A 25,195-nucleotide genomic window follows, 5' to 3' on the forward strand; every position below is an offset into this window, starting at 1 on the left:
AGAATCCTTCAGGTCTGTATGAGATTTTTGGTGCTGTAACTCATTTACTCTTGATAAGATATTTCAGATTTGAATTAGGGAGCGAATTCTTTGTTTCCCGTAGCTTCATCTCACCTGCCTTGGTGTTTGCTTGTGTTACAGCTCCCTTCCTTGTGCCTCGAACATACATAATTAACATATAATCATAAAACTCATTGGGGGTGAGGTGTATATTGTCTTGTACAGTGGTATGTACACAGATGGCATTATATCAGCAATACCCAGCCTGTATCATTCAGTTGGGCCTCTTTAACAGTGGTCTGAGACTCTGAGGGCCACATGAACTGGAAAATGTAAGTTTTCGCTGTGTTTGATTCTGTGCAGTTGTAGGAATTCTACTGTGCAAAAGAGCCATGCTAAGGACCCCAGCGAGCCACAGGATTGGCTATTACTGCAAGTGTAAATATAACCATTGAGAGCGTTATTGGGTGGTGATGTAATGCAACTGAACTATCTCAGAACCAGTTGACTTCAGAAGCCGTAAGGAAACATTGGTATGATAGGTTAACTGTAACACTGACACTGCAACAGCAGCTTCATGCTATGCGTCAGAGAGTGTGTAGAAATCTGCTAATTATTGGTATAAATTCAGAATTCTAATAAAGGCTCAGTGTTTTGAATTCTTCCGTGCTATTTATGAGAGCAGTTAAGAGTTCCTGCACTCCATCCCTGCCCCAGGGGGAGTTGACATTGGTGAGAGTGCAACTGCGCCACGCTTGAGGGGGCTCGGTGGACCTGCAGTGCAGTGCTTTCTCTTTTTATTCCCATACTGTCACTTTGATCTGACGTCATCAATAGCCTGAAACCACTGGTGGGCTGTGGCGTTCGAAAAAGGACAGGGCTGCCGCAGATCCCATCTCCAAGGAAGGAGAAGGCAGCTGGGGGATCAGAGGGCTGCTATGGGATCCAATCCCTGAGCAAGCCAGGGGATCAGTGGGCCACCATCCCTGCAGTGGCCGAAGAAGTCTGGCATGTGCTGTAGAAGAGGCCCTCTGTGTGTGTGCCTAAGAGTAAGAGTTTGTGTATGTGTGAGAGTGAGAGCTTGTAGGTGTGTGTGGGGGGCGGGGGGGGGGGGCAGGGGGAGAGCATGTGAAAGTGAGAACTTGTGTGTGTGTGTGTGTGTGTGTGTGTGTGTGTGTGTGTGTCAGAGCATGTGAGAATTTATTTTTATTTATTTATTTTAAAACTCTTATACACCGCTTAATCAATGAGGGCAGACCTAAGTGGTTTACAGATTAAACATACATACATAATAAAACTCTAATTAACATGAAAATAAAATACTTATACAATACTTTAAAATTCAAGAATAAAAACAGAGGAGAGGAGAGGAGGAAGGTACAGGGCAGGAAAGTTATTTGAAAGCAAGTGTAAATACATGAGTTTTTAAATATTTCTTGAAATTCTTATCATTGGATAATAATCTGAGGTTGTCAGGAAGGGAATTCCACAGTGAAGGGCCTGAAGTAGACATCTGTTGGAGGAACTTAATTGTCACAAGGTTTGATAAAGCCAGAGGAGGGTGCATTGCCAGATAGCTGATGGATTGTAGATTAAGTTATGGATAAGACAAAGAAATTGATAGAGAATGTGAGCTTTTGTGTGTGTGTGTGTGAAAACTATGAGAGCATGTGAGTTTGAGAATGTAAGAGTGTATGTGGGAAAGCATTGAGAGTGAGAGCTTGTGTGTGTGTGTGAGGGGAGAGCATATGAGAATGAGAGCTTGTGTGTGTGTGTGTGGCAAGTGAGAGTGAGAACTGTGTTCCTAGCTCCTCCCATCACATGTTTCTGCGGGCAGCCAGCAGGCCTCTTACCACTGCTTTATCACCGCTCAACTTTTTGCTCTGCTTTCAGCCGCTAGGCTCCTCTCACGCTGGACCCCAGCAAAAAATTATAATTGAAAAAAACCCAGAGCACTGGGGCCTTCCACCTCACCCTTTCCTATATCAAGGGGGTGACATCAAGCAGCAACAGGCAATCCACCAAGACCCTATTTTTGGGGCCCTGCCTGGATTCCCCTGACCACTAATGTAACTAAAATCATTTTTTTTTATTTATTCAGAGGGGAGAAGAGTGAGTGTGTGAGTCAGTGAGCATGTGTGACTCAGTGAACATGTGTGTGAGCGTGAGAGACCATGGGTGTGTCAGTGAGCGTGAGAGAGTGCATGACAGTGAATGCATAAGAGTCAGTGTGAGAGCGCGAGTCAGCAAGCTTTTGAGAGCATATGAATGAGCATGTGTGAGTGTGAGAGAGAATGTGGGTGTATGAGAAAACGTTTGTATGAGTGTGACAGCATGTGTGTGAGCAAGTCAATGAATTATGACAAGACGTTACAAATGAGGCAAACTCTGGCAACTTGCTGACTGGAAATCTAAAGTTATATATGCCCAGACCAGAAACAAAATGGACACCAGAAGGAAGTGTGGACCAGGGAGCTGGGAGGACTGACCACATAGTTCCTGAAGCTCACAGAAGCCTCTGATGGCAGAAGACAAGAACTGCCTATTGGGATCTAATTACCACAGAATGAGAAAAATAGACTTAATGAATCAGGTACTTAGTACACCAGATCCTGTTCATTGTAAATTCTCAAAAGCATACCAGAGTACACAGAGGGCTCCTTGGACTTAAAGCACATACTTCTCAAAGTAAGAAATCACATTGAATGAGAGTTTGATAAATATCAAAGAACCAGCAAGAGTTGAATAGTTTAAGTAATCCACATTCCTTTACGAAAACATTGGGTTGTGTTTTACCTTGGAAATGCTTATGATAATAGACACCATGGAGGGACTTGCTGCTTTTTCATTCTTGAATGTTGGCGATTATCATTTTTTCAAATGCATAGAAGATATGTAACTAATGTTTCCAAGCAAGAAAAAAGCCTTGATGGAATCTGCTGTCTTGCACCTTTCTGGTTACGTGAAATGGTGATGTAATTTGCTCTGGTCACATCATTTTTATGTATTAACAGATGTTGCCCTAACTTAATGACAGCAGATTTTCCGATTTTCATTTCACTCTGCAGTCTGTCTTCACAAGAATGGCAGTCGTAAAGGCCTTGGAGAAGATAAAAGAAGAAGATTTCCGTAAGTAAGTTCTCTTGAATCTGATCATTTCTAGGTATTGGACATCTTGTGGACACTTTTCAAAGCCAATTGCTGGGTAAATCGCGATTTTTGTAAGTAACCTGGCTGTCTGAAAATTACCCTCACTCAGTCTGGTGAAAAATACGCATGGCATTCCACTGCTGGATTAAAGAGGATGCATTCCCAGGAGCTTGTCTGTGGTAGGATCGTAAGCTGACGCATATAGATTGTATTTCCAAATCTAAACGCGTTGTTTATGTGCAGAAAAAGTAAGTGTGAATGTACCCGTGGACAGGATACACATGTGCGTATGTGCTTTTCCTTTGAAACTGGCCTGCAGACTTTGCACTTAGGGGGACAGCTTTAAAATTGATCTCTAAGGGATACATTTTTAAAGACGCGCACATCCGTGTGTGCACGGTTCCTGGCACGCGCACATGTTATAAAAACCAATACCCGTGTGCAAGTGCACGCGGGTTCCGACCTGCGCACGCAAGAGAGGGTATTTTATAAAAAAAACATGTGGTGACGCAATCGGGCCATCCCCAGTTCCCTCCCCCTACCTATCCTTCCTCCCTTTTTCCCTCTCCTCCCTGACCCGTAAACCCACCCTAATTTTTTTGTTTTCGAAATGACCTGCTCGACAGAGCAGGAGTAAGTTCTTCACGCTCGCTGGCTTCCGGCACACTCTTCACCAGAACAGCGCAAAATCACGCTGCCCTGGGCCGGCCCCCACCCTGCCCCGCCGGACACTTCCCCTGGCCCGCCCCTTTTAAACAACCCAGCACATACGCGCGTGGCTGGGCCGTTTTGAAAATGCCCGACCCGACCATGCGCACATCTCCTGGTATTTGCATGCGCCGGGTTTTGAAAATGTACCCGCTTGTGAGCAGAATTTGATGTAAGGAGGAAAGTGTGGGAGGAAGCACATAGCGAATGTTCCATTAACTGCTGGGTAAAGCAGTATGGTTGCCACATTAGTCCATTTGGATGCGTAGAAATATAAGTCCGAGGGGCCTGCTCAGTGGCAGTGCTGTGCAGGGGACCTTGGTTTGATTCCAGGTCTTCTGCTCCCTGGGGTAGCCAGGGCTAGGATGTTGCGGAGGCAATGTTCACAGCCCCTGGGAAGAGGGAATCCCAGTCGTTGCGCAATGGCAAGACCTAGTGGTAAGATTTGGGCCCATGATTACAGGGTTCCAGAAGGAGCTTTGGTGCACACCCAAAAGGAGCTCAGCATATTCCTCTTACTGCATTCCTGCTTAGCCCTGAAACCCTGTAATCATGGGCTAAGTGAGTTGATGGGAGATATAAAATAAGGGGAAAACCTCCATGCAGTTGCAAATGAAGGCTCATGGCGTCTGATTCCAGCTGAACTAGAAGCCTGAAGGGGCAGGAGGAAAATGCTAGACTACACACCCCCACCTCCCAAAAAAGAAATTAAAAGCTCAGCTAACAAGTTTCAGTCAGTACCTTATTGAACTATCGATAGCTAATAACAAATGTATTAAGTTAGTCCAGTAAAATACCTACAACTTGTCTGTCAACCATCATTTCTGTTAACTGTTGCAAATGTTCTTTAGTCTTTGGCAAGCTATGAGTTATAAATATTTGTTGCCATATAATGTTTTCCCTTGCTTTTTTCAGAGTTATACATCTGTTTCAGAAACTTGAGAAAGCATTATTTTTCTGTAGATGATGCGTAAATGATCCTGATAAGGCATAACCTGCCCTGTCGTCTTCTTCTTCTTATGCAGGAAGTTTCCTTGTCTTCCTAGTTCACCGGAGACCAGCTGCGTTGCTCTCGAAATTGAGTGTAATCATGCTGCAGTTTTTGTTGCTGGTAAAAATATTCTTGTTTTAATTTAAAAACAAAAAAAATCTTCTGTCATCTCCCATATTAATGGTGCAGGCTTGGTTTCTTAAAAAGAGAACTTTCCTTGGACTATTTTTACTTATATGAAACTTTTTTGCCTCTTATTTTTGTTTATGCTTGTAAAAAATTCTCAGAATATGGTAATCCAAAATGTGAATGTCACAATATAATCTAAAATAATGACTTTTTAGGTAGTGAAGTACCATTTAATGAGGCTTTTAGAACATGGCCATCTCCATAGGTTCACTCTTTACCACCTCCATTGTATAGAGCTAGATATAGCTTGAGTTTAATTTAGTTTGATTTCGCCCACGCCTTTTCATTGCTAGCTCAAGGCAAGTTACATTCAGGTTCAGAAGGTATTTCTTGTCCCCAGGGGGCTTGCAAAAGCCCTGATTTACTAAGACTTTTCTCTCATTTTGTGTCTATGGGAAAAAACCTTAGTAAATCAAGTCCTAAGTTTGTACTTGAGGCAACAGTGGGTGAAGTGACTTGCCCAAGGTCACAAGAAATGTCAGCAGGATGTGAACCCTGGCTTCCCTGGTTCTCAGCCTGCTGCTCTAACCACTAGGCTACTCCTCCAGCTCTAAACAAATGATAATGGAATGGTTTTTCATGGTATCCAGTCCCTCTGTCTTGTCTGAAATCCCTCTATAGCTTCATCCTGACAACTTTCACTGCCTTACCTGTGCTCTTGTGCACAGTAGCAGAGAGTTGCACTGAAGTAGCAGCCTGCTCCAGTAACTTTTCTGAGTACAGAAAAAGAAAAAAAAGCCCGGAGGAATAATGGGCTGGATTTTAAAAGGGTTACGTGCATAAGGTACGCGCATAACCCTTTTAAAACCCCCCTGCGCGCGCCGGGCCTATTTTGCATAGGTTCGGCGGCGCGCGCAAGCCCCGGGATGCGCGTAAGTCCCGGGGCTTGTAAAAAGGGGCGGTCGGGGGCATGGCCAGGGGGCGCGGTTTTGGATCTGGGGCATGTGGGCGGTCCGGGGGCATGGCCAAGTGCCCCGACACAGCGGCCTGTGTCGGGGCCTGCCTCGCCGGTGCGTGTAAGTTACTACTGCCCGGAGGCAGTAACTTTTCTGATAAAGGTAGCAGGGGGGTCTAGATAGGGCCAGGAGGGTGGGTTAGGTAGGGGAAGGTGTGGGGGGGTGGAAGGAAAGTTCCCTCCGAGGCCTCTCCGATTTCAGAGGGGCCTCGTAGGGAACGGGCAACGCGCGCAGGGCTCGGCGCACGCAAGTTGCACAAATGTGCACCCCCTTGCGCGCGCCGACCCCGGATTTTATAAGATACACACGGCTATGCGCGTATCTTATAAAATCCAGCATACGCTCTTAAAATGTACCCCAATGTGTACCCCTGTGAGGCTAAAAGAATGGGGTTTTGGATGACACACAAAGAGACTGTGATTCTTAAACAAACCAGCCTCATGAAGACCTAAGACTTTGTTTCCCAACCATTATGCCTTCATACCTGGTCAGGTGTTCTACAGAAAAGTCACCACTTCCTGATGCTCAGATCCAGACCAGCACCTGGGCTCTGCTTTCAGAACCTCACAGCTACAAGAGTCGCTAATGATGGCTCTTAAACATGTAGGACCTCCTTTCTGAGAATGTGTGGTCATGCATGCCTCCTTTTCCAAGCTACAGCATAAGCCCTGGAGTGTGGTAATTAATGGGCAAGCATGTAGGGTATGGATAGCCCAATGCACACAGCACCTCCTCATCTTCTTCCTCCTGAGTTTCCTCCTTTTGAGTCCTTCCAGCCTCTGTGATCCCTAGGCTGAGTGAGTTGGGGAGAATGAGCTTTGAGTACTGGATGTGACTTATTCTGAGTGTTGGGAGCAGCAGCAGTGGAGGAGCTCTGGTAGCCACATGCAGCAGCCAAGGTAATTTACTGAGCCAGCTGCCCACACCTGACTGACTTCTCACTTCTCATGCACAAGTATATATTGTAGAGGCAGCTGGATCATTGTGACAGGTTCATGTGTGCTTCTTCCACACTCTCTTTGTTTTAAAATTTGGAAGAGAGAGTGGTGGGGTTTTCAGTGCTTCTCCTAGGACAAGCGGTTGGTGCCTCCTCGGTACGGTAGGTTACTTCTCTGCCCTTTTTTCCAACTTTGCGGTGGATTCCTGACTTCTCGTCTCAAGGTGACAGCCGGTCATTGACTGCACGCTGAGTGTTTTTATGGCGTCGACTGGTTTTCGTCGCCCAGTGCCCGCAGACAATGTCCATTACGGACCAACATGAGGTTTGCATCCTCTGCCTGGGGACCTCGCACAACATCCGTGGGTGCCTTCTGTGTGACCAGATGACACCCAAAGGGCGTTGGGTGCGCCTCGAGAAGATGGCCTGACTACGTTACCGCCCGTCTCATGGTTTGATCTCTGCCTTGCCTGACCATCCCTCTGCTGACTTCTGGTATTGATCCTCGCTTGCCTTGCTACTCTCCTTGCCTGCCACCTGCCCTGACTTCAGTCTGCTCTAAGACACTCCACTCGTCTTCATTCTGGACTTGGCTTTTCAGGCTTCGGCCTGTTCAGGTGCCCTCTGCCTTCCTCCTGTACTCCTTGGCGCCCGGGTCTCCGCCTCGTCCAGATCGGACTACCAGTTCCTACTACTGCTGCTGGCCTTTGGCTGACCTCCTCATCGTCCCAGAGAAGACCTCAGATGGAGGCCCACCTAAGTCCAGCCGGTCCCGGTACCTAAGGGCTCAACCTGCGGGGAACAAGGGCTGGCATTGGTGAAGCTCCAGCTGGCCTCCGTCAGTCAGCCAGCTCCGCCTGCCGATGGTGGGTACCCGTAGGGCTTGCCCTGCGGGTAGCGCCAACCCCACCTCGGCCCAAGGGTCCACCTCCTGCGCAACACCCGCAATCTCTCAGTGTCAATGGAACAGACGTAGGCGTAAAGGGAGCAGACTTCAGTTTTTTGCTAGTCTGTCCACAGTTGCTTTTGAAGAGAATACTGGCAGGCTGGAGTCACTGCAGAGTTATATATACTGTGACATCAGCTTGCTCCTTCTCCATCTGCTGGCAGGGAAGTATAAACCCACTGGTCCTGCGTCCATCTGTCTACACTAAGGAAAACGAAATTATCAGGTAAGTAATTTCTCCATTATGAGAACATAGGAACATAAGAAGTTGCAATACTGGGTCAGACTGAGGGTCTGTCAAGCCCAGCATCCTGTTTCCAACAGTGGCCAATCCAGGGTACAAGTACCTGGAAAGTACCCAAACATTAAATGGATCCCATGCGACTAATGCTGGTAATAAATAGTTAACTAATAGCAATTTATCACATCTGTTTTGCAGATTAATGAAAAGGTCCAATAAAAAGGTATCATCTATGCAGAACATTCATTCCAATAAAATAGAAAAGTTTGCCAATAACCCAAGAACCTTATTCTCCATAGTAACAAATCTCACAAATGACAAACAAGAATCACCTCAAAGTCTTCCTGAATCAAAATGCAATGAATTAGCTAAATTTTTTAGTGACAAAATATTAAACCTAAGAAACAAACTCCCAAAAAACAGCAAACAAGCAATCATAATGCAAAAGAGAGATGTTAACATATGGTCCTCATTTATAGAAATATCAGAACAAGAAGTTGAATCAATGATAAAAAATATAAACCCTGCTCCACATAAAATCGATACAATACCAACAACTGAGATAAAAAAGATTACCAATGTAGTAACCCCAACACTAACTAATATCATAAACCTATCCCTAACTGAAGGATTAATGCCAGATACACTGAAAGGGGCAATCATTAAACCAATCATCAAAAAGAAAAACAGTGACCCACTAATCCTCATTAACTACCGCCCAGTCTCAAACCTCCCACTATTAGCAAATTTAATAGAGAAAACAGTACAGAAACAGCTAGCTGAACACCTAGACAATAATAATATACTGTACCCGTCACAACATGGCTTCCGAAAACACTACAGCACTGAGACATTGCTTCTCTCTCTAACAGGCAACATACTAAGAGATTTTGATAACAGTAAACATCACATCCTTATAATGCTTGACTTATCTGCAGCCTTTGATACAGTAAACCACAGAATACTACTAAAAAAACTTGAAGAAATTGGATTATGTGACAAAACAATAAACTGGTTCAGATCCTACCTAAACAACAGGTTCTTTCAAGTCCAGATATAAAACTCATTATCAGAAAAATTTAAACTTGAAACAGGAGTACCTCAGGGTTCAGCGCTGTCTGCTACCCTCTTTAACATATATATGCTACCCTTATGTCATCTGCTGGCAGGCCTAGGGATAATACATTACATTTATGCAGACGACATTCAATTAATTCTACCAATAGATGACACAATTGAAAAAACATTAAGTCTAGCCAATATGTACCTAGACATAATTAAACAACTACTAAACCAAATGGAACTGATCATCAACACTGACAAAACTGAATTCCTTCACCTAGAGAGAAAACATACTGAAATCATTCAAACACCAAAAACCCTAAGAAATAACCAAAAAATTGAGCTGGCAGAAAAAGTAAGGAATCTGGGAGTAATAATGGACCCAGAAATCAACCTGAAGCAACACATATCTATAAAAGTAAGAGAAGGCTACGCAAAACTTATGGTCCTCAGAAGATTGAAACCATTACTCACACCCGCCCACTTCAGAACAGTATTGCAAACACTTATCTTTTCCACTGCAATGCACTCTTACTAGGACTCCCAAGCACATCGATAAGACCACTCCAGATACTTCAAAATACTGCAGCCAGAATACTGACGGGAAAAAAGAGGAGGGACCATATAACCGAAACTCTAGCAGACTTACATTGGTTACCTATCGAATACAGGATAAAATACAAGGCCTTATGTACCATACACAAACTAATATATGATAAAGAAGCAGACTGGCTAAACACAGCCTTACGAGTACACGTTCCACAAAGAAACCTCCGCTCAGCAAACAAAGCACTACTAACAATCCCTTCAGTAAAGTCAGCAAAATTAACCCAAGTGAGAGAAAGGGCTTTATCATTGGCTGGGCCCATACTATGGAACACGATGCCCCCTGAACTCAGATTACAGAATAATCTCAAAACTTTTAAGAAAAATTTAAAAACATGGCTCTTTAAAAAAGCCTTCACTAAAGAGTGTGGAGGGTAGAGAATGAAAGTACAGAGTAATGCAGATGAGAATGAATTTACTCAATCCTACATTTAAGAAGTAATATCTCAAAGAGATAGTAACTCAATAATATACCTGGACTTGACCAACATTACTCTAATAATGATTTTATTTATGAAACTTTATTGGCACCTGTTAGAATGTACGATATCTTAGATTTACTAACCTTAGTCTATGTGCCTATTTGTAAACCGTTGCGATGGTATATAACTTAGCGACGGTATAGAAAAGTTTTTAAATAAATAAATAAATAACATCATAGTCATACAGGATTAACAGTATGTTAACTGTCATATGGAAAGCAAAGCTAGCCTGTGTTTGCAAAGCCTGATTGAGCTAAATGAAGCTAGAACTGAGAGCATATCTCAACTAACTCAAGCTTCCAGCTACAAAATATACTTGTTTCATTGGCAGGAAGGTACAACAAGTACTCAAGAAACTTACCGCAAACTCCATGGGTTATAGATGGGGAAAGAAAGATGGAGTCGTCTGTGGAGGAACTGATTTCACAGCACCTGATAGACGTATTTAAAGCAGATAGTGAGTATCTCTGATCTTGGGTATACACAATTATTTTACTGATGTTGGACCACACGCTTATAGAGCGATGGACTTGGGATGAAAAAGTCAGGTATAAAACCCAGCTTCGTTCAGTGGAGTCTAGTCTTCATTACTATCTGAATTTCACTTCATAGTCTGTGTAAAGTAGCGAGTGGTCTTGGTTCACTTCCCTGTGAAGTGATGTCCAAGTCGCTTCTTGTGGCATGAATTTTTAGCTGTCACAGTAGAGAAGCCAAATACTGAATTGGCAGGTAAAACATTTGTCAGCTAACTCCATTTTTTCCAAACAGGTTAACCCAGTCCTGTTTTAATCACATTGTATGCCTAAAGATATAGACCATCCTTCCTTTTCTTTTTTTCCCTTAAACCTTTTTTTAAAAAAATGTTTTATTCAAGATTAAAGAAAACACAGACTGAATCTTTATACTTGATTCTGCATTTGAAATCTGATTCGCTAAGGAGTGAATTTTCAAAGCGTTTCACATGTCAAAGTATCATGTGAATGCGTATATGCTATTTTCTAAACGTCAAGAGTATGTGCATGTTTTCATTTCATCCATATGTTTTACTGTGGGGAGGGGGAAGGGATGGTCTGGATGTGTTCCGGGGTGGGGTTTATAAGCACATGTGGTAGTTGCGTTTTTGAAACAGATATACATGTGTACATTATCAAACGTATTCGCACACTTTTACACTTGCTAATTGAATCGTGCAAGTGAAATCGGACTTTTCTGCCGTTTTTGGGTGGGAGGTCTGGGTGAACTGGAGATGGTCTGGGTGAACTAGTGGAGTTGTCGGCAAACTGGTGATTTCAAGTATATGCGTGCAAGTAAATATTTTCAAAATGGCATACGTGCATTTTTTATAAAATACCTGCCTCTGTATTTAATTCTGGGTGGTGATTCACTCAGTGTCATAATTATTTTGTGCGTAAAATATAGACATGCATATTTATAAAACGGGTATAAAAAGTGTGTGTTTTCTTGCACTGGAAATATTCATGTGTACTGAAACGTGCAGAGCAGCAACACGCAATATTTTATAAACCATGCAGCTCCCACAGCACGGTTTATGCCGTTCTAGCATTATTTTCTGCTTGGCCGTTTACAAATGCTCTACTGTGGATAGATCTGTAAGGTAGACGCCCAGGCTTTTCTCCCATTCTATGTCTGAGGGAAAAGACCTTGATGAATCAGGCTCTTAGTGGGATACCGAAGAGAAAGATCAACCCCAATTTTAGTAAACTGCTGTTTAAAATTTAAAGTTTATGCTTTGCCTTTGTAGATCTGGATACATTTGGGAAAGTCTAATTTGCTGCCCCACAATAAGTGCATCTTTTTTTTTTTAGAATGGACAATTTCTCTTTCAGGCTCCAACACAAACTAGCAAAGTCTCTTTTTTTTTTTTTCCTGCGAGCATGTTCACAGATATTTCTAATTCCTGTGCAAGTCAAGAGGAGAGAGAAGGAAAAGGAGGGCAGATAGTGGGAAAAGGAGGCTGGTGGAGGAGGGGCTGGAATCTGTGAGATGCGGGGAGAGGAGAGGCCTGGTATCTGCGAGGTGGGTGGAAGAAGAGTGGGGTTGAGGGAAGAGTGGAAGAAACTGGTGACTGTTTGCAGAGGGAGGAAGAGGAGATCAGCCAATGGATGGAGAGCGGAGGAGATGGTGGCTAGTTGATGGAAGGCAGAAGAGAGAGAGAGAGGAGGAGAGTGCCAGAGGCTGGGTGGGGATTCAAGGAGGCCAGTAACTAGCTGGAGAGAGGCTGAAAAGAAGGAGAAGGGGGCAGCAGTAGCTCATAGGTATGAGGAAATGGGAGGGGAGAGAACCGGAGGAAGTAAGGGGGCATGACAGAATGGAGGCAAAGTAGAGGAGATGAGAGTGAAGAAAGAGAAATGGAAAGACATAGAGAGTGGGGGCTTGTAGAACAAAACGAGGAGCACTTGGAAGGGGAGAAGCAGGCTGTGCTGAGAGAGGGAGGAGGGAGGAGAAAAGAGAGAATGCAGGGGAAAGAAAAAAGGAATGAAAAATAAAGCAAACTGGAATAACAAATAGTTATTCTGACATAAGCAGCAAAGGTTAGAAAGCTATTTTAGTTAAAAAAAAAATGTAAAACTAGGATTTTTAATAAAATATACATATCAGGTAATATACAGTCATTTAAATATGCCACAGAATTGCCACATAATTTTCTGACCCTTGCAGCAGAATCCACCTCTGAGCAGCCACAGGAAACCGGAGGCTGTGCCAGGAGTCTTCCATTTTCAAGATTTCAGGCACTGCATCAAAATATTTTGGGCACGATTCATCAAGAGTTTTTCCTATAGACAGAGAATGAGAGAAATGCCTGGATGAATCCAGCCCTTGGTGTCGTCATGTCTCTCTGTGTCTGCCTGGCATTCACGTCTGCTTCCGCAGCATTTTGACGTGGCACCGTTTCCTTGCAGTGCATCATGGGAGTTTGAGGTTTGACGAAATGGCCATCTTTTCGTGTCCATTTCATTCTTCTCAAAACTGTATTTTTTTTTGTTTGTTAAAGCATTAAATTGTTTCTACAATACCTGTGAGATTTAAAGTAGAGGGTAAAAGATTTTGGTTTTCCAGTCTGTAAGACCTTCCTTTTAAGTAGAAGGGAACACAACCATGATGGCGGGCTGTCTCTCCCACCAAGAAGTATCAGGGATCTGGAGGTTACTGCTGTTTTACTTTATATTTGAATTGAACTTAATGGACTGATAATTGTTTGAATCCGTTTTCTCAGGTTTTAACTTTTCATCCTCTGGAAGAGAAGATGTAGACGTAAGAACCTTGGGAAAAGGTGAGCTTGGGGGTTGGTAGGCGGGTTGGTCCTAGAAGAAACAGGCTTCTTTGCAGGTTGTGACAACTTTTATGGGATCAGCATAAGGATTATCCATAGATGAGGATGTTGATGAGCTCTGTAGACTACACCGGACACTGAGTCCCATCTGAAGAAAACTACCTCTGCAGTCTTAAAAGGTGGACGTGTATCCTTCTCAGCTGATATTTCTTATGTTGGTCCAGTAAAAAATCTCATGCCCTTCAAAAGAAAAAAAGTAAGTTTGTGCAGATAGGGCTGCCTGTGTTTCTGGAAGTGACCTTTGTGACTGATCTTGCTTTTTGAATTTGCGTCTCATTGCATTGTGGTTGTTTGTGATCCTGTTTCTTCCCTGCGACGGCAGTATTACAGGACCACAGTGCCCAAGAAGGAGACGTCTAAACACCAGCACTGGCCTAAAGTCTCCCTACACAAATGGGCTGTCCCGCTAGGCAGTTCTGCTCAGTATTTCTCCAGGGAAGAAAGTCACCTTGTAAAACAAAAAAAACAAAAAAATGAGACTACAGGAGCAACCACTTCTGTTATTTTTCTGAGAGTCCAGGCTGAGTGGATTGTTTGCATGCACTTTTTCTTTTGGATGTGTTTTTCCAGCTTTGGGCTTCTAGCTCAAATAGAGTCTGCTCCAATTGAGGCCTTCAACCACTGCTACCTGGAATATTTCCTATTTTTACTCCTCCTCCTCTTCCCTTTCCGATCTTGCCCAGTCATTGCTGGGACAGTCCTCGGGCCTAGAGGTGTGCAGACTCTGGTTCCCTTCAGACCCTGCTGTGAGTGCCGTAGATGCTGTTCTTGAGCAATGGCTGGGACTCGCTCCCAGGGAGAGTGGCTGTGAAGTTTTTTTTTCCAAACTGCAGTGTACAGTTGCTTGTTGGCTGAGTTTGGGCTAGCTGAAAGAATTTTACCTCTACTCCCTGGTATGTCCAGCAGACAGCAGAGCACAAGAAGAAACCTTCTGTGAAGGGTGTGTGACTCCATACTGCCGAGCTACACTCACTCAGGCCAGCACTTCAGCCTGTTCAGCGTCTGGGCTGGCCTGGTTGCGGCATAGTTTTAATGAGTGCAGACTGAACAGAGGACTTGTTATACTTCCCTATCTTCTTTGAGAATCTAAACTAAACCCTCCTTGGGGTTTGCAGCTTCCATATTGTTTACCCTCTCACATTTTCTTATCTGGACATGTGCTACAAAAAGTACTGTGCAAACTAACATCTTACAACTTTGATGTGTTACCAGGAAGGCCCTTTGCAATTGAGCTTGTGAACCCACATAGAACACAATTTTCTGCCCAGGAGATGAAGGAACTTCAGCAGGTAACCGCACCAATCCCCATCCCCCCTCCGCCCATATACCTCAGCAGAGACTACACTGAAAGGGCCCAGTGCAGCCCTCTGTCCTTCCACATATCTGGAGGGATTGACAGGCTGGAAATGCCTGGATAATTCTAGTTCTTCTGCTGTGTACAGTCCATAAACCCACCCTGTAGTCAATCAATAAAAGGTTTGAACCTGGCCTCAATAGTTTCCCCTTGCTTTGAGCCTGTGGCAAAAAAATCCTCTTAACTCTGTGTGTGGAAGTGATTTCTTTATCTGAGCTGTTTGTACCCCGCAGAAAATAAACAGCTCATCAGACAAGATAGAAGTACGAGATTTACAGCTTGTAACAAGGTAAGGTTCAAATAGTCTTTTCAGATACCTTTTGTACTGGTAATAGATGAGTTCATAAAATGCTTGTGGAAATAAGATGAGTTGTGTAGAACTGTAGAATCTTCCTGTGATTCTGTTTTCTTGCAGAGAGGCAGTTGGACACATGAAGGAAGGGGAGGAAGAAAAGACCAAGTGTTACAGTGCCCTGATATGGACAGAGAAACCAATCCAAAAGACAGATATTGAATTTTTGGATGATCTGAAAGTAAGTTTGGCTTTTCTTCAGTACACAGTCTTTTCAGAGTTAAAGTTTCCATATGATCCTGTCTAGTCATCTCCATTTTCCTGCATTCTTTGTCCAGGCCCCTTTTGTTATCCTCATGCCTGTCAGGAATTTATTATAGCATATTATAACATGGGGTGGCTATTCCTGTGGCCATGATTAGCTAGCAGAGGGTGTGCTAGCATTCATTTCACTCAAGTGGCTCTGATCAGCAAGGTATTCTCTAATATCTGTTACATTCAGTGTCTCAAATGTAAACAGTGAGCTGCTGTGGGTCTTACTATCACCCACTGACTGCACCTCCTTCCTTTGCCCCTACTTTTACCCATTCCCCAGGAAATCCACATCATAACAAAGTTAAGTCAATGAGAGGAATGTGGGAAACCACTAGAATACTAATTTACTTCTAGAAAATGTTCTCTGGGAGAAATTTTCCCTTCAAGAACCAGTAAAGTTGCAGAAACTGCTGAGATCTTTAAAATCCACCACATGTCCATTGAGCATTGGACCTACTTGGTTGGTAAAGATTGCAGAGGACAGGCTGCTAATGTGGCTGACATTTCTGATTACAATTTTTAAAATGTTATCACTGTTCTTTTAAATGCTCAGAGGTTTGGGCCCTTTGTATCTTAGGGGAAGAACAGATTGGTATTTTCCTAGTCGTGCTGTGAGGCCTGATGAAGAATTACTGCAACTCTCCTCACATTTAGAAATTTGACTGGAGAAAACTAGGAAGCGTGGTGTCACATGGATGGGTTCATGTCTGTGGAATACCCTTCCCAGGAAATTGCATCTAGATTTGGAACATTTCTCCGAGGACAAGCAGGCTGGCAGTCCACATGGGTGGCATCATCCGATGGAGCCCGGCATGGAACCTTTGGGGCGGATTTTAAGAGCCCTGCTCGCGTAAATCCGCCCGGATTTACACGAGCAGGGCTCTGCGCGTGCCGGTAGGCCTAATTTACCTAGGCCTACCGGCACGCGCAGAGCCCCGGGACTCGCGTAAGTCCCGGGGTTTTCCGAGGGGGGCGTGTCGGGGGGCGGGCCCGATCCGCGTCGTTTTCGGGGCGGGACGTAGCGTTTCGGGGGCGGGTCTGGGGGCGTGGTTACGGCCCGGGGCGGTCCGTGGGCGTGGCCGCGCCCTCCGGACCCGCCCCCAGGTCGCATCCCGGTGCGCTAGCGGCCCGCTGGCGCGCGGGGATTTACGTCTCCCTCCGGGAGGCGTAAATCCCCCGACAAAGGTAAGAGGGAGGTTTAGACAGGGCCGGGGGGGGTGGGTTAGGTAGGGGAAGGGAGGGGAAGGTGAGGGGAGGGCAAAAGAAAGTTCCCTCCGAGGCCGCTCCGATTTTGGAGCGGCCTCGGAGGGAACGGAGGTAGGCTGTGCGGCTCGGCGCGCGCCGGCTATACGGAATCGGTAGCCTTGCGCGCGCCGATCCAGGATTTGCGCGGCTACGCACGTATCTACTAAAATCCAGCGTTCTTTTGTTGGCGCCTGATGCGCCAACAAAAGTACGCCAAATCGCGCTTTTTGAAAATCTACCCCTTTATGTCAAAGTTTTCAGAACTTTTGACTGTGCCTGACTGAGCATGCTCGAGCATACTAACATACCACATGTTCATGAGGGGGCCCCTTTAGTCTTTCTATTTCTGCAGAGCCTCCAGTCATGGTTTGGCTCATAAGAACATAAGAAATTACATATTGAGTCAGACCAAGGGTCCATCAAGCCCAGCATCCTGTTTCCAACAGTGGCCAATTCAGGCTACAAGTACCTGGCAAGTACCCAAAAGCTAAGTATAATCCATGCTACTGATGCCAGTAATAGCAGTGGCTATTTTCTAAGTCAACTTGATAATAGCAGGTAATGGACTTCTCCTCCAAGAACTTATCCAAACCTTTTTTGAACCCAGCTATACTAACTGAACTAACTACATCCTTGGCAACAAATTCCAAAGTTTAATTGTGCGTTGAGTAAAAAAGAGTTTTCCCAATTAGTTTTAAATGTGCTACATTCTAACTTCATGGAGTGCCCCCTAGTCCTTCTATTTCAGATAGAGTAAATGATTGATTCACATTTACCTGTTCTAGACCTCTCATGATTTTAAAGACCTTTATCATATCCCCCCTCAGCTGTGTCTTCTCCAAGCTGAGCAGCCCTAACCTACTTGGATTCCACTACAATTCTCAGCAGATTACATCATCGCACGTATAATCAGAAATACAAAATAGACAAGACATCCATAAAAACATAAATACAAAAGGGCATGAAGAAAACAATCACCACCAGGTATAAATCAAAACAAAACATCACTGCAAATCAGATAAAACCATCAGCATTGTGGTATTCTGATACTGGGCATTGAGGAAAGCCCAAGAAGCATCAGTTTTCATTAATGCATGATGCCAGGAGCGGGGATGGTCCAGTGGGTTCCGAGAGCCCCCCTAAGCAGTCCCATGGTGAGGAGAACTCATCCTCTCAGAAGTCCTGGGATTTGTGACAGCCTCCACAGTTCCTGGTTTCAGCCACTGATATACGTTTCGATTCCGAAGGGGATGTGGCCACGCCTCCTGCCTCCCAGTTGATGTTGGCATCGGCTATTTTTGAGGAGGAGTTGAACAAGAAGGTAAGGCGCTGCAGGACCTCAGTGCCTCTGCATCAAGGGCACCAGGACCAGCAGTGACTATTTTACATCCACTCTCAAGTCCCTTTGACTGCCCAGCAGCCAGGCACCATTGCCAATGCCAGAACAAGTTCCAATTTCTGGAGGGGCCTGGAAGTCACCCAGTTGGTGATCTCCAGCCCATCGGGGAAGAAAGCTTCCTCATGGCATCGGAATTCCTTGTGGTCCAGGCCCAAACAGCCAAGTGCCCCACTCTCTGAGACTTAGGCTGATAGACACTGTCGGAGTCCTTGCCCCAGCAGATCACATGAAGTTAGACTGAATACTCATGGAGGTACAGCTATGGTTCTGACGACACTTCTGAAGAATAGGAGTTGGTGGGTCGCTTTTCCAACCCCTCTTCTCCCCCAGAGAGAAGGAAGTCCCCTCCTGAGGACCTCTCCTTCACTGGTTTTGTCCAGAGAATGGTGGAGGCCTTTCCCTTTACTTTGCAGACGGAGGATAAAACCAACCAGGACTAAGATGCTGGATATCTTCCACTTTGTGGAGCCGCCTAAGGAGGTTGTGGCAGTCTCAGTCCATGAAATCCTTCAAGATATTCAGATGAGGATGTGGAAGAATCCCCTTTCTTTGGCTCCCGTTAATAGGAAAGTGGACACTGTTTACTTCATCCAGAAGGCTCTTGGATTCAAAACCAGGTATCTACCATACCAATCTGTGGTGGTTGAATCTGCTCTCAAGAGAGTCAAGAGGCAGAGAACTCCTTCCTTGGTACCCCTAGGGAAGGAATCTTGGAACCTGGACACTCTTTGAAGAAAGTTCTTTCGGGGAGCTATGCTGAACACCTGCATAGTCTCTTACCATTTCTTCATGGGCTAGTCTATGCGGAACCTGCCAAAGCAGATGCAGGGGGTAGCCGAGCAGTTTCGTCAGAAGCAGCAAGATGCCCTCCAGTCACTGGTTTGCAAGAGAATGGAGTTTGGAAAACACATGATACAATCAAACTTTGATGTTTTTGAGATGGCATCAAGATTCTCTGCTGTGGGATTGGTGCCCACAGACTCATCTGGCTGCGGGTCTCAGATCTCTGACCTGAGATCCAGGAAAGATTCACAGGCATATACAGGAGAGATTTTCTTTGGAGATAAGGTGAAAGCTGCAGTGGCACAGATCTGTGAACACTATGCAACACTGCAGCAACTCTCCACTACTGCTCCAGACCCACCCTGCACTTCCAGGAGGTACTCAAGGCCAGGAAAGAGGAGACACATTTTCCAACCAAGGAAGTGCTATCATTTGTCCCCTCAGTCCCGACCATAAAAGGTCATATGTGCCCATCCTAGGCAGCAGTGGGCCCCTAATCCACAGCCAGCATCCTACTCTACTCCTGGGATGGGTTTTTGACTGGATTGTTGAAGGCTTATCCCCGTATCCATGCCAGAGGGCCTCCCGGTCAGAGGTCCAGTATAACTTCGGACTAGTGGATCCTTGGCATCATAAGAAGAAGGTATAAATTTAATCTATTGGGCATCTCATCGATATATTCAATTTGTACCCCACAATAGACTAGGGAGTCACTTCATGAAGTAAGTAAAAAGCACATTCAAAACAAATTGGAGAAATTCAATGCACAATTAAGCTCAGGAATTAATTACCAGAGGATATGGTTAAGGCAGTTAGCATAGCTGGCTTTAAAAAAGGTTTGGACAGGTTTATGGAGGAGAATTCAATAAATGTTATTAACCAAGTAGACTTAAGAAATAAGCACTAATTATCACTGTGCAATAGCAGCATGGGATCTGTTTACTGTTTTGCCAGGAACTTGTGACCTGGATTAGCCACTGTTAGGAACTGAGCTTCATGGACTCTCAATCTGATCCAGTATGGCAAGTTCTTATGTTCTTAAATCGACTCCCAGACCTAAAATAGGATCATTCACTACATGAGGAACTGCTTCAAAAGGAGCTCACCTCCCTCTTAAGAGACCAGTGTGATCAAACCTGTTCCATCAAGAGAAAGAAGGCGAGGATTTTCTCCTAGGACAAGCAGGATGGTAGTCCTTACATGTGGGTGACATCATCCGATGGAACCCGGCACGAAAAACTTTTGTCAAAGTCTCTAGAAACTTTGGCCAGCAGACTGAGCATGCCCAGTCTGCTACTATCCGCGTGTCCACGTGAGGTCCCCCTTCAGTGTCTTCTTTTCTGCGGTGCAGTTGCCTTGCGGTCCATGGAGCTCCACTTTTTTAAAATTTTTCTCTCGAATTTCTTCGAGTTTTTCTCTGATCCTCGTCAGGTCCCCCTTCGCGGTCAGGTCAGTCGATTCCCAATTCCTCCACCTCTTGGTGTCTGTCAGTCTTTTTTATGGCGTCGACCGGTTTTCGTCAGTGCCCCCAGTGCCCGTGGACTATGTCCATTACGGACCCACATGAAGTTTGTATCCTCTGTCTGGGGGCCTCGCACGATGTCCGTGGGTGCCGTCTGTGCAATCAGATGACACCCAAGAGGGCCTCCCCCAGCAGCAGCAGGAAGTGCTTGCCGCCATTGCCTCGCTGCGTCGGGAAGTAGGAAAACACAAGGTGCACTCCACCTACGATGTTTTTGAAATTGCAGCCGATCTCCCCTGTACAGGCAAGAACCTGTTCGGCAACAAGGTCTGAGATGCGATGACACAGCTGAAGGACCATCATGACACCCTCCAGCAGCTATCCGCTAGTCCCTCAGAAGGGCCATCCTCAGCCAGGAAATCCTCCAGGCAAGGCCCTCGTAAGCCTTTTTACCGGCAGAGGAAGTATTACCCTCCGGCTGCTCAGGCTCACATGCCCCAGACCAGTTCTAGGGGTTATCCCCGCCAGCAGAGGGCCCCCAGACCCCAACCGGCACCCCAGCAAACCCCGGCCATGGGCTTTTGACTGGCAGCGAGGGAGCACGAGTCAGCAGACAGTTCCCCTGGCACCCAATCCCCCAGTCGGCGACAGGCTACTCAGCTTTGCCCAGTACTGGGAGGGGATCACCTCGGATCGCTGGGTTCTTTCCATCGAACAGCAAGTGTACCGTCTGCGCTTCAGCCAGCTCCTGGAGACCACAGCCCCATGTCCTTTTTGGGATTCATCCGCCCATTTGGTCGTTCTTCAACAAGAACTTTCCACCCTCCTCACAGCGGGCGTAGTGGAACCGGTCCCTCGTGGACAGCAGGCCACGAGTTCTGCTCGAGGTATTTCCTCATCCCAAAAAGAAATGGCGGCCTGCGCCCCATCCTTGACTTCAGGGTGCTGAACAAGTTTCTCGTAAGAGAAAAATTCAAGATGGTCTCCCTGGGCACACTGATCCCCCTGCTCCGAAGAGGAGACTGGCTCTGCTCCCTCAACCTGAAGGAGGCATACGCACACATTGCGATCGTCCCCAGCCACAGGAATGTACCTCCGCTTCGTGGTGGTGGGGAATGCACTTTTTCAATACAGAGTGCTGCCCTTTGGGCTGGCATCAGCCCCACACGTCTTCACCAAATGCTTGGCAGTGGTGGCTGCCTACCTCAGGCATCACTCGGTCCATGTGTTCCTACAGACTGTGGGGTTCGTCATCATCTTCCCCAAGTAGCACATCTGTTTGTGGACCCAACTGGAACTCAGAAATAAGCCGCATATTTTGAATTTTAATAGCCATGGGTTCAAGAAAAATAGCAAACAACAAGGGTGATAAGGGACAGCCTTGACAAGTGCCTCTTCCTACCATAAAAAAGTCAGAATACCCGCCATTAATCTTGATACATGCTCTGGGTCATAAAGCTTATAAATACAAGAACGAAAAAACTAGCATAACCCATTTGCTCAAGGGTATAAAATAAAAAAAGGCCAATGAACTATGTCAAATGCTTTTTCAGCATCGATGGTAAGGAAAAGAGAGGGGATATTTTCTTTATGGGCCCACCACATAATATCCACAAGCTTGCAAACATTATCTCCCACAGTCCTCCCAGGAATAAACCCCACCTGATCCTGGTATATAAGTAGCCCACTAAAATTATTAAGGCGATCAGCTAATATTTTAGCCAGTAATTTAAGATCAAGGTTTATTAAGGAAATAGGTCGATATGACCCACAGACCATAGGGTCACGGCCTGTTTTGGCTATGATAGTAATAGCAGCCACATTAGAATCCAGCAGCATCGCCCCCCCCCCCCAAATTAAATACTTTTTGCAAATGAGCCAGAATAAAGATGCAAACTGCTTATAAAATCTGGCTGATAATCCATCGTATCTGGGAGCCTTGTCCACTTTAAGATTCTTAATAGCTAAGAGAATCTCTGGACTTGAGATTTTCCTGTCCAGTGCTTCCTTCATATCCTCTGTTAATTTAGGCAGGGAAATATCCTGAAAGTAGGCCTCAGTCAGAGCTGAGGGGATGGAAGTGTTAGTACTATAAGTCTCCAAAGAATTTAATAAATCTGTTCCAAATAGCAGAAATGTTAGTCAGAATAGCCCCAGATTCATCCTTAATTTTTAAAATATGATTTTGGAGATAAACCTTTTTCAACCTATTAGCCAACAACTTTCCTGCTATCTCTCTACCTTCAAAATATTCTTGTTTAACAAGGTCTAAGGCGTGCGTAATATTAGACACTGCAAGTTGTTTCAACTCCTCTCTGGCCCTAGAAAGCTTAGACTAGGTTCGTTTTGAGCCATTGGAAAGATGTTTCTGGAACAGCAAATGAATGCTATGCCGTAAAGCCTCGCAGTCTTTTTCTTTCTGCCTTTTAAGGAAGGAGGCTCTAGAAATCAAAAGACCACAAACAAAGGCCTTCAGGCAGTTCCATATTACAATAGGAGAGGAGCACAGCAGTCTTTGTGATAGGAGAACTGGAGAAAATCAACCGATTTTCACTTAGCAACCATCGCACCACTGGCACAGTTAAGAAGTCTCGCTGAGAAGAGTAAAAAGAAATGGTTCTAGAGGCTAGATGGGGAGAGGAGCTCTGCAGTTATGCTTCCATCTCCACCGATGACATCACTTCCTCCAAGACTGTAACAAATCAGAAGGTAGACCCCTGTTCCGAGGTAGAGTTGGCGCTACCCAAATGGACAGATAACCCTTTAGGTCTCTACCATCAGAGGGCAAGGCTTGATGAGGTAAGTGTTGAATGAAGACTTCACCCTGGAAGCTCGTGATCCCCCCAGGAGGAGCCCGTAGGGATCCGGCCGCTGGGACTTAAGAAACTCCCTGAAGACTAATGAAGATCTGGATGCAGGCGCCTCCTGCAGGTCGTGGATTCCAGATGGCTGGCACCTCCAGCTGGTCGTAGGTAGTCCAGGAGTAGAAGTCAAAGGATAGTCCAAAGCCAGTCCAAGGGTCGAAGTCCAGAAAGAGGTCGAGAGCCGGTCCGGGAATAGATGGGAGAGTGGTCCGAAGCCAGTCCAGGGGCAGCACAGGAGAAGGATCCAAAGCCGATCTGAAGTCAACGCCAGAGAATTACCACAGCCAGTCCGAAGGTCAGAAGCCAAAGAATCAATCCAACAGAGAGGAAGAGCAGAAGCGAGACGATGAACAGAGCAAATCCAGGAACATGGAGCAAGGTTAACCAAGCACAAAGCCTCAATCCCAAGGCAAGGTTTGTGGAGCAGACCTTGCCTTAAATACCCGAATTGAGGGAGGAGTTTGCTGGAGGAAGCCATGATAACTTCCTGTCGTGACTCCTTTAAATCAAACCTTCAGCCGCGCATGTGGCTCTACAGCATGCATAAGGGGGCGGAGACAATCTGGCACAGCAGGACCAAGCGTCCAGATCTCAGCAGCTGCCAAAGCCGCGAAAAGAATTTCAAGAGGGGCTGCCTGCCCCCGCAGGAGCCCTCGGAAGGATCCGGTGCCACGGGTGAGCCTTGGGTCCCGGCTGCGGACCGCCGCGGCCAGCGGCCATGACAGTCGGCCCCGGTCACGGACCGCCGAGACCGGCAGCCATAACAGTGCCCCCTCCTTTAGGCCTCCCTCTAGAAGGTCTGGGTTTTCTCGGATGAGCAGCGTGAAAGTTCTTAAGAAGATTCTTATCCAGGATGTTCTTAACAGGCTTCCAAGAATTCTCCTCAGGTCCGAATCCTTCCCATGCTAAGAGGTATTCCCATGTTTTGCCACGTCTCCCGACATCTAGTACTTCACGTACTTGATATATAGTCTCCTCCTCCGCTCTGGGTTGGAGAACCTCTGGAACTCTCCGATGAGGCCAAGAGAGAACCAGAGGCTTTAAAAGGGACGTGTGGAAGGAGTTATGAATCCGCAATGTGGCTGGCAACCGAAGTTGGTAAGTCACAGGACCAAGCTGTTGCAGCACTGGAAACGGTCCAATATAACGTGCTGCTAGGCGCATGGAAGGAACTCTCAACCGGATGTGTCTGGTACTAAGCCACACCTTCTCCCTGTTTGTTTGTTTTGAGTGGATTCGGCACACACCAATCGGCGGCATAAACGTATGAAGCACCATTAAGTGTATGGAGCTATCAAAAGTTTATGAGCTACTGGTTCTTCTTTAAGATATGTCAGTGCTGTGGTTCATGTTCGATCACCTATAGGAATAATTTCCAATAAAGGTATTGAAAAAGACATTTTTTGGCAATATAACGTGGTGCCAGGCGCATGGAAGGAATTCTCACCCGGATGTGTCTGGTACTAGGCCACACCTTCTCTCCTGGACGGAACCGTGGAGCAGGTCGCCGATGCTTGTCGGCAAACATCTTGGCAGCATGGGCCGCTTTTCGAAGCATGTGTTGGGTATGAATCCAGAGCTGCCGCAACTGTACCGCTGTGAGCTGGGCTGCTGGTGAAGGCACTGCCAAGGGCAACGGCAATGGCGGCCTGGGGTGTCGTCCAAACACAATCTGGAACGGGGATGCTCCCGTGGAGGTACAGGCATGAGAATTATGAGAGAACTCAGCCCACGAGAGGAGTGTCGCCCAATCATCTTGACGGGAGTTGACATACAGCCGAAGAAATTGTTTCAAGGTACGGTTAGTATGTTCTGCCTGACCGTTTGCTAGTGTAGTCCAGAGAAATGCTAAACTTTTTAT

At 45.7% G+C, this 25,195-nt stretch overlaps 1 protein-coding gene across 6 annotated transcripts in view; it reads left to right on the forward strand.

Annotated features, from left to right (window-relative positions):
- Nucleotides 1-25,195, forward strand: part of PUS10 (pseudouridine synthase 10) — a 151,811-nt gene that overhangs the window by 98,236 nt on the left and 28,380 nt on the right. For all 6 annotated transcript variants that reach the window (XM_029593713.1, XM_029593715.1, XM_029593714.1 and 3 more), the window contains 7 exons: nucleotides 3,069-3,133; nucleotides 4,884-4,969; nucleotides 10,600-10,725; nucleotides 13,504-13,560; nucleotides 14,833-14,909; nucleotides 15,208-15,263; nucleotides 15,390-15,507. In XM_029593713.1, coding sequence (XP_029449573.1) covers nucleotides 3,069-3,133; nucleotides 4,884-4,969; nucleotides 10,600-10,725; nucleotides 13,504-13,560; nucleotides 14,833-14,909; nucleotides 15,208-15,263; nucleotides 15,390-15,507 — 585 coding nt within the window. The remainder of the gene's footprint in view (nucleotides 1-3,068; nucleotides 3,134-4,883; nucleotides 4,970-10,599; nucleotides 10,726-13,503; nucleotides 13,561-14,832; nucleotides 14,910-15,207; nucleotides 15,264-15,389; nucleotides 15,508-25,195) is intronic.

Source organism: Rhinatrema bivittatum, chromosome 3 (genome assembly GCF_901001135.1).
Source record: "Rhinatrema bivittatum chromosome 3, aRhiBiv1.1, whole genome shotgun sequence".
In the NCBI taxonomy this organism is placed as follows: Eukaryota; Metazoa; Chordata; class Amphibia; order Gymnophiona; family Rhinatrematidae; genus Rhinatrema; species Rhinatrema bivittatum.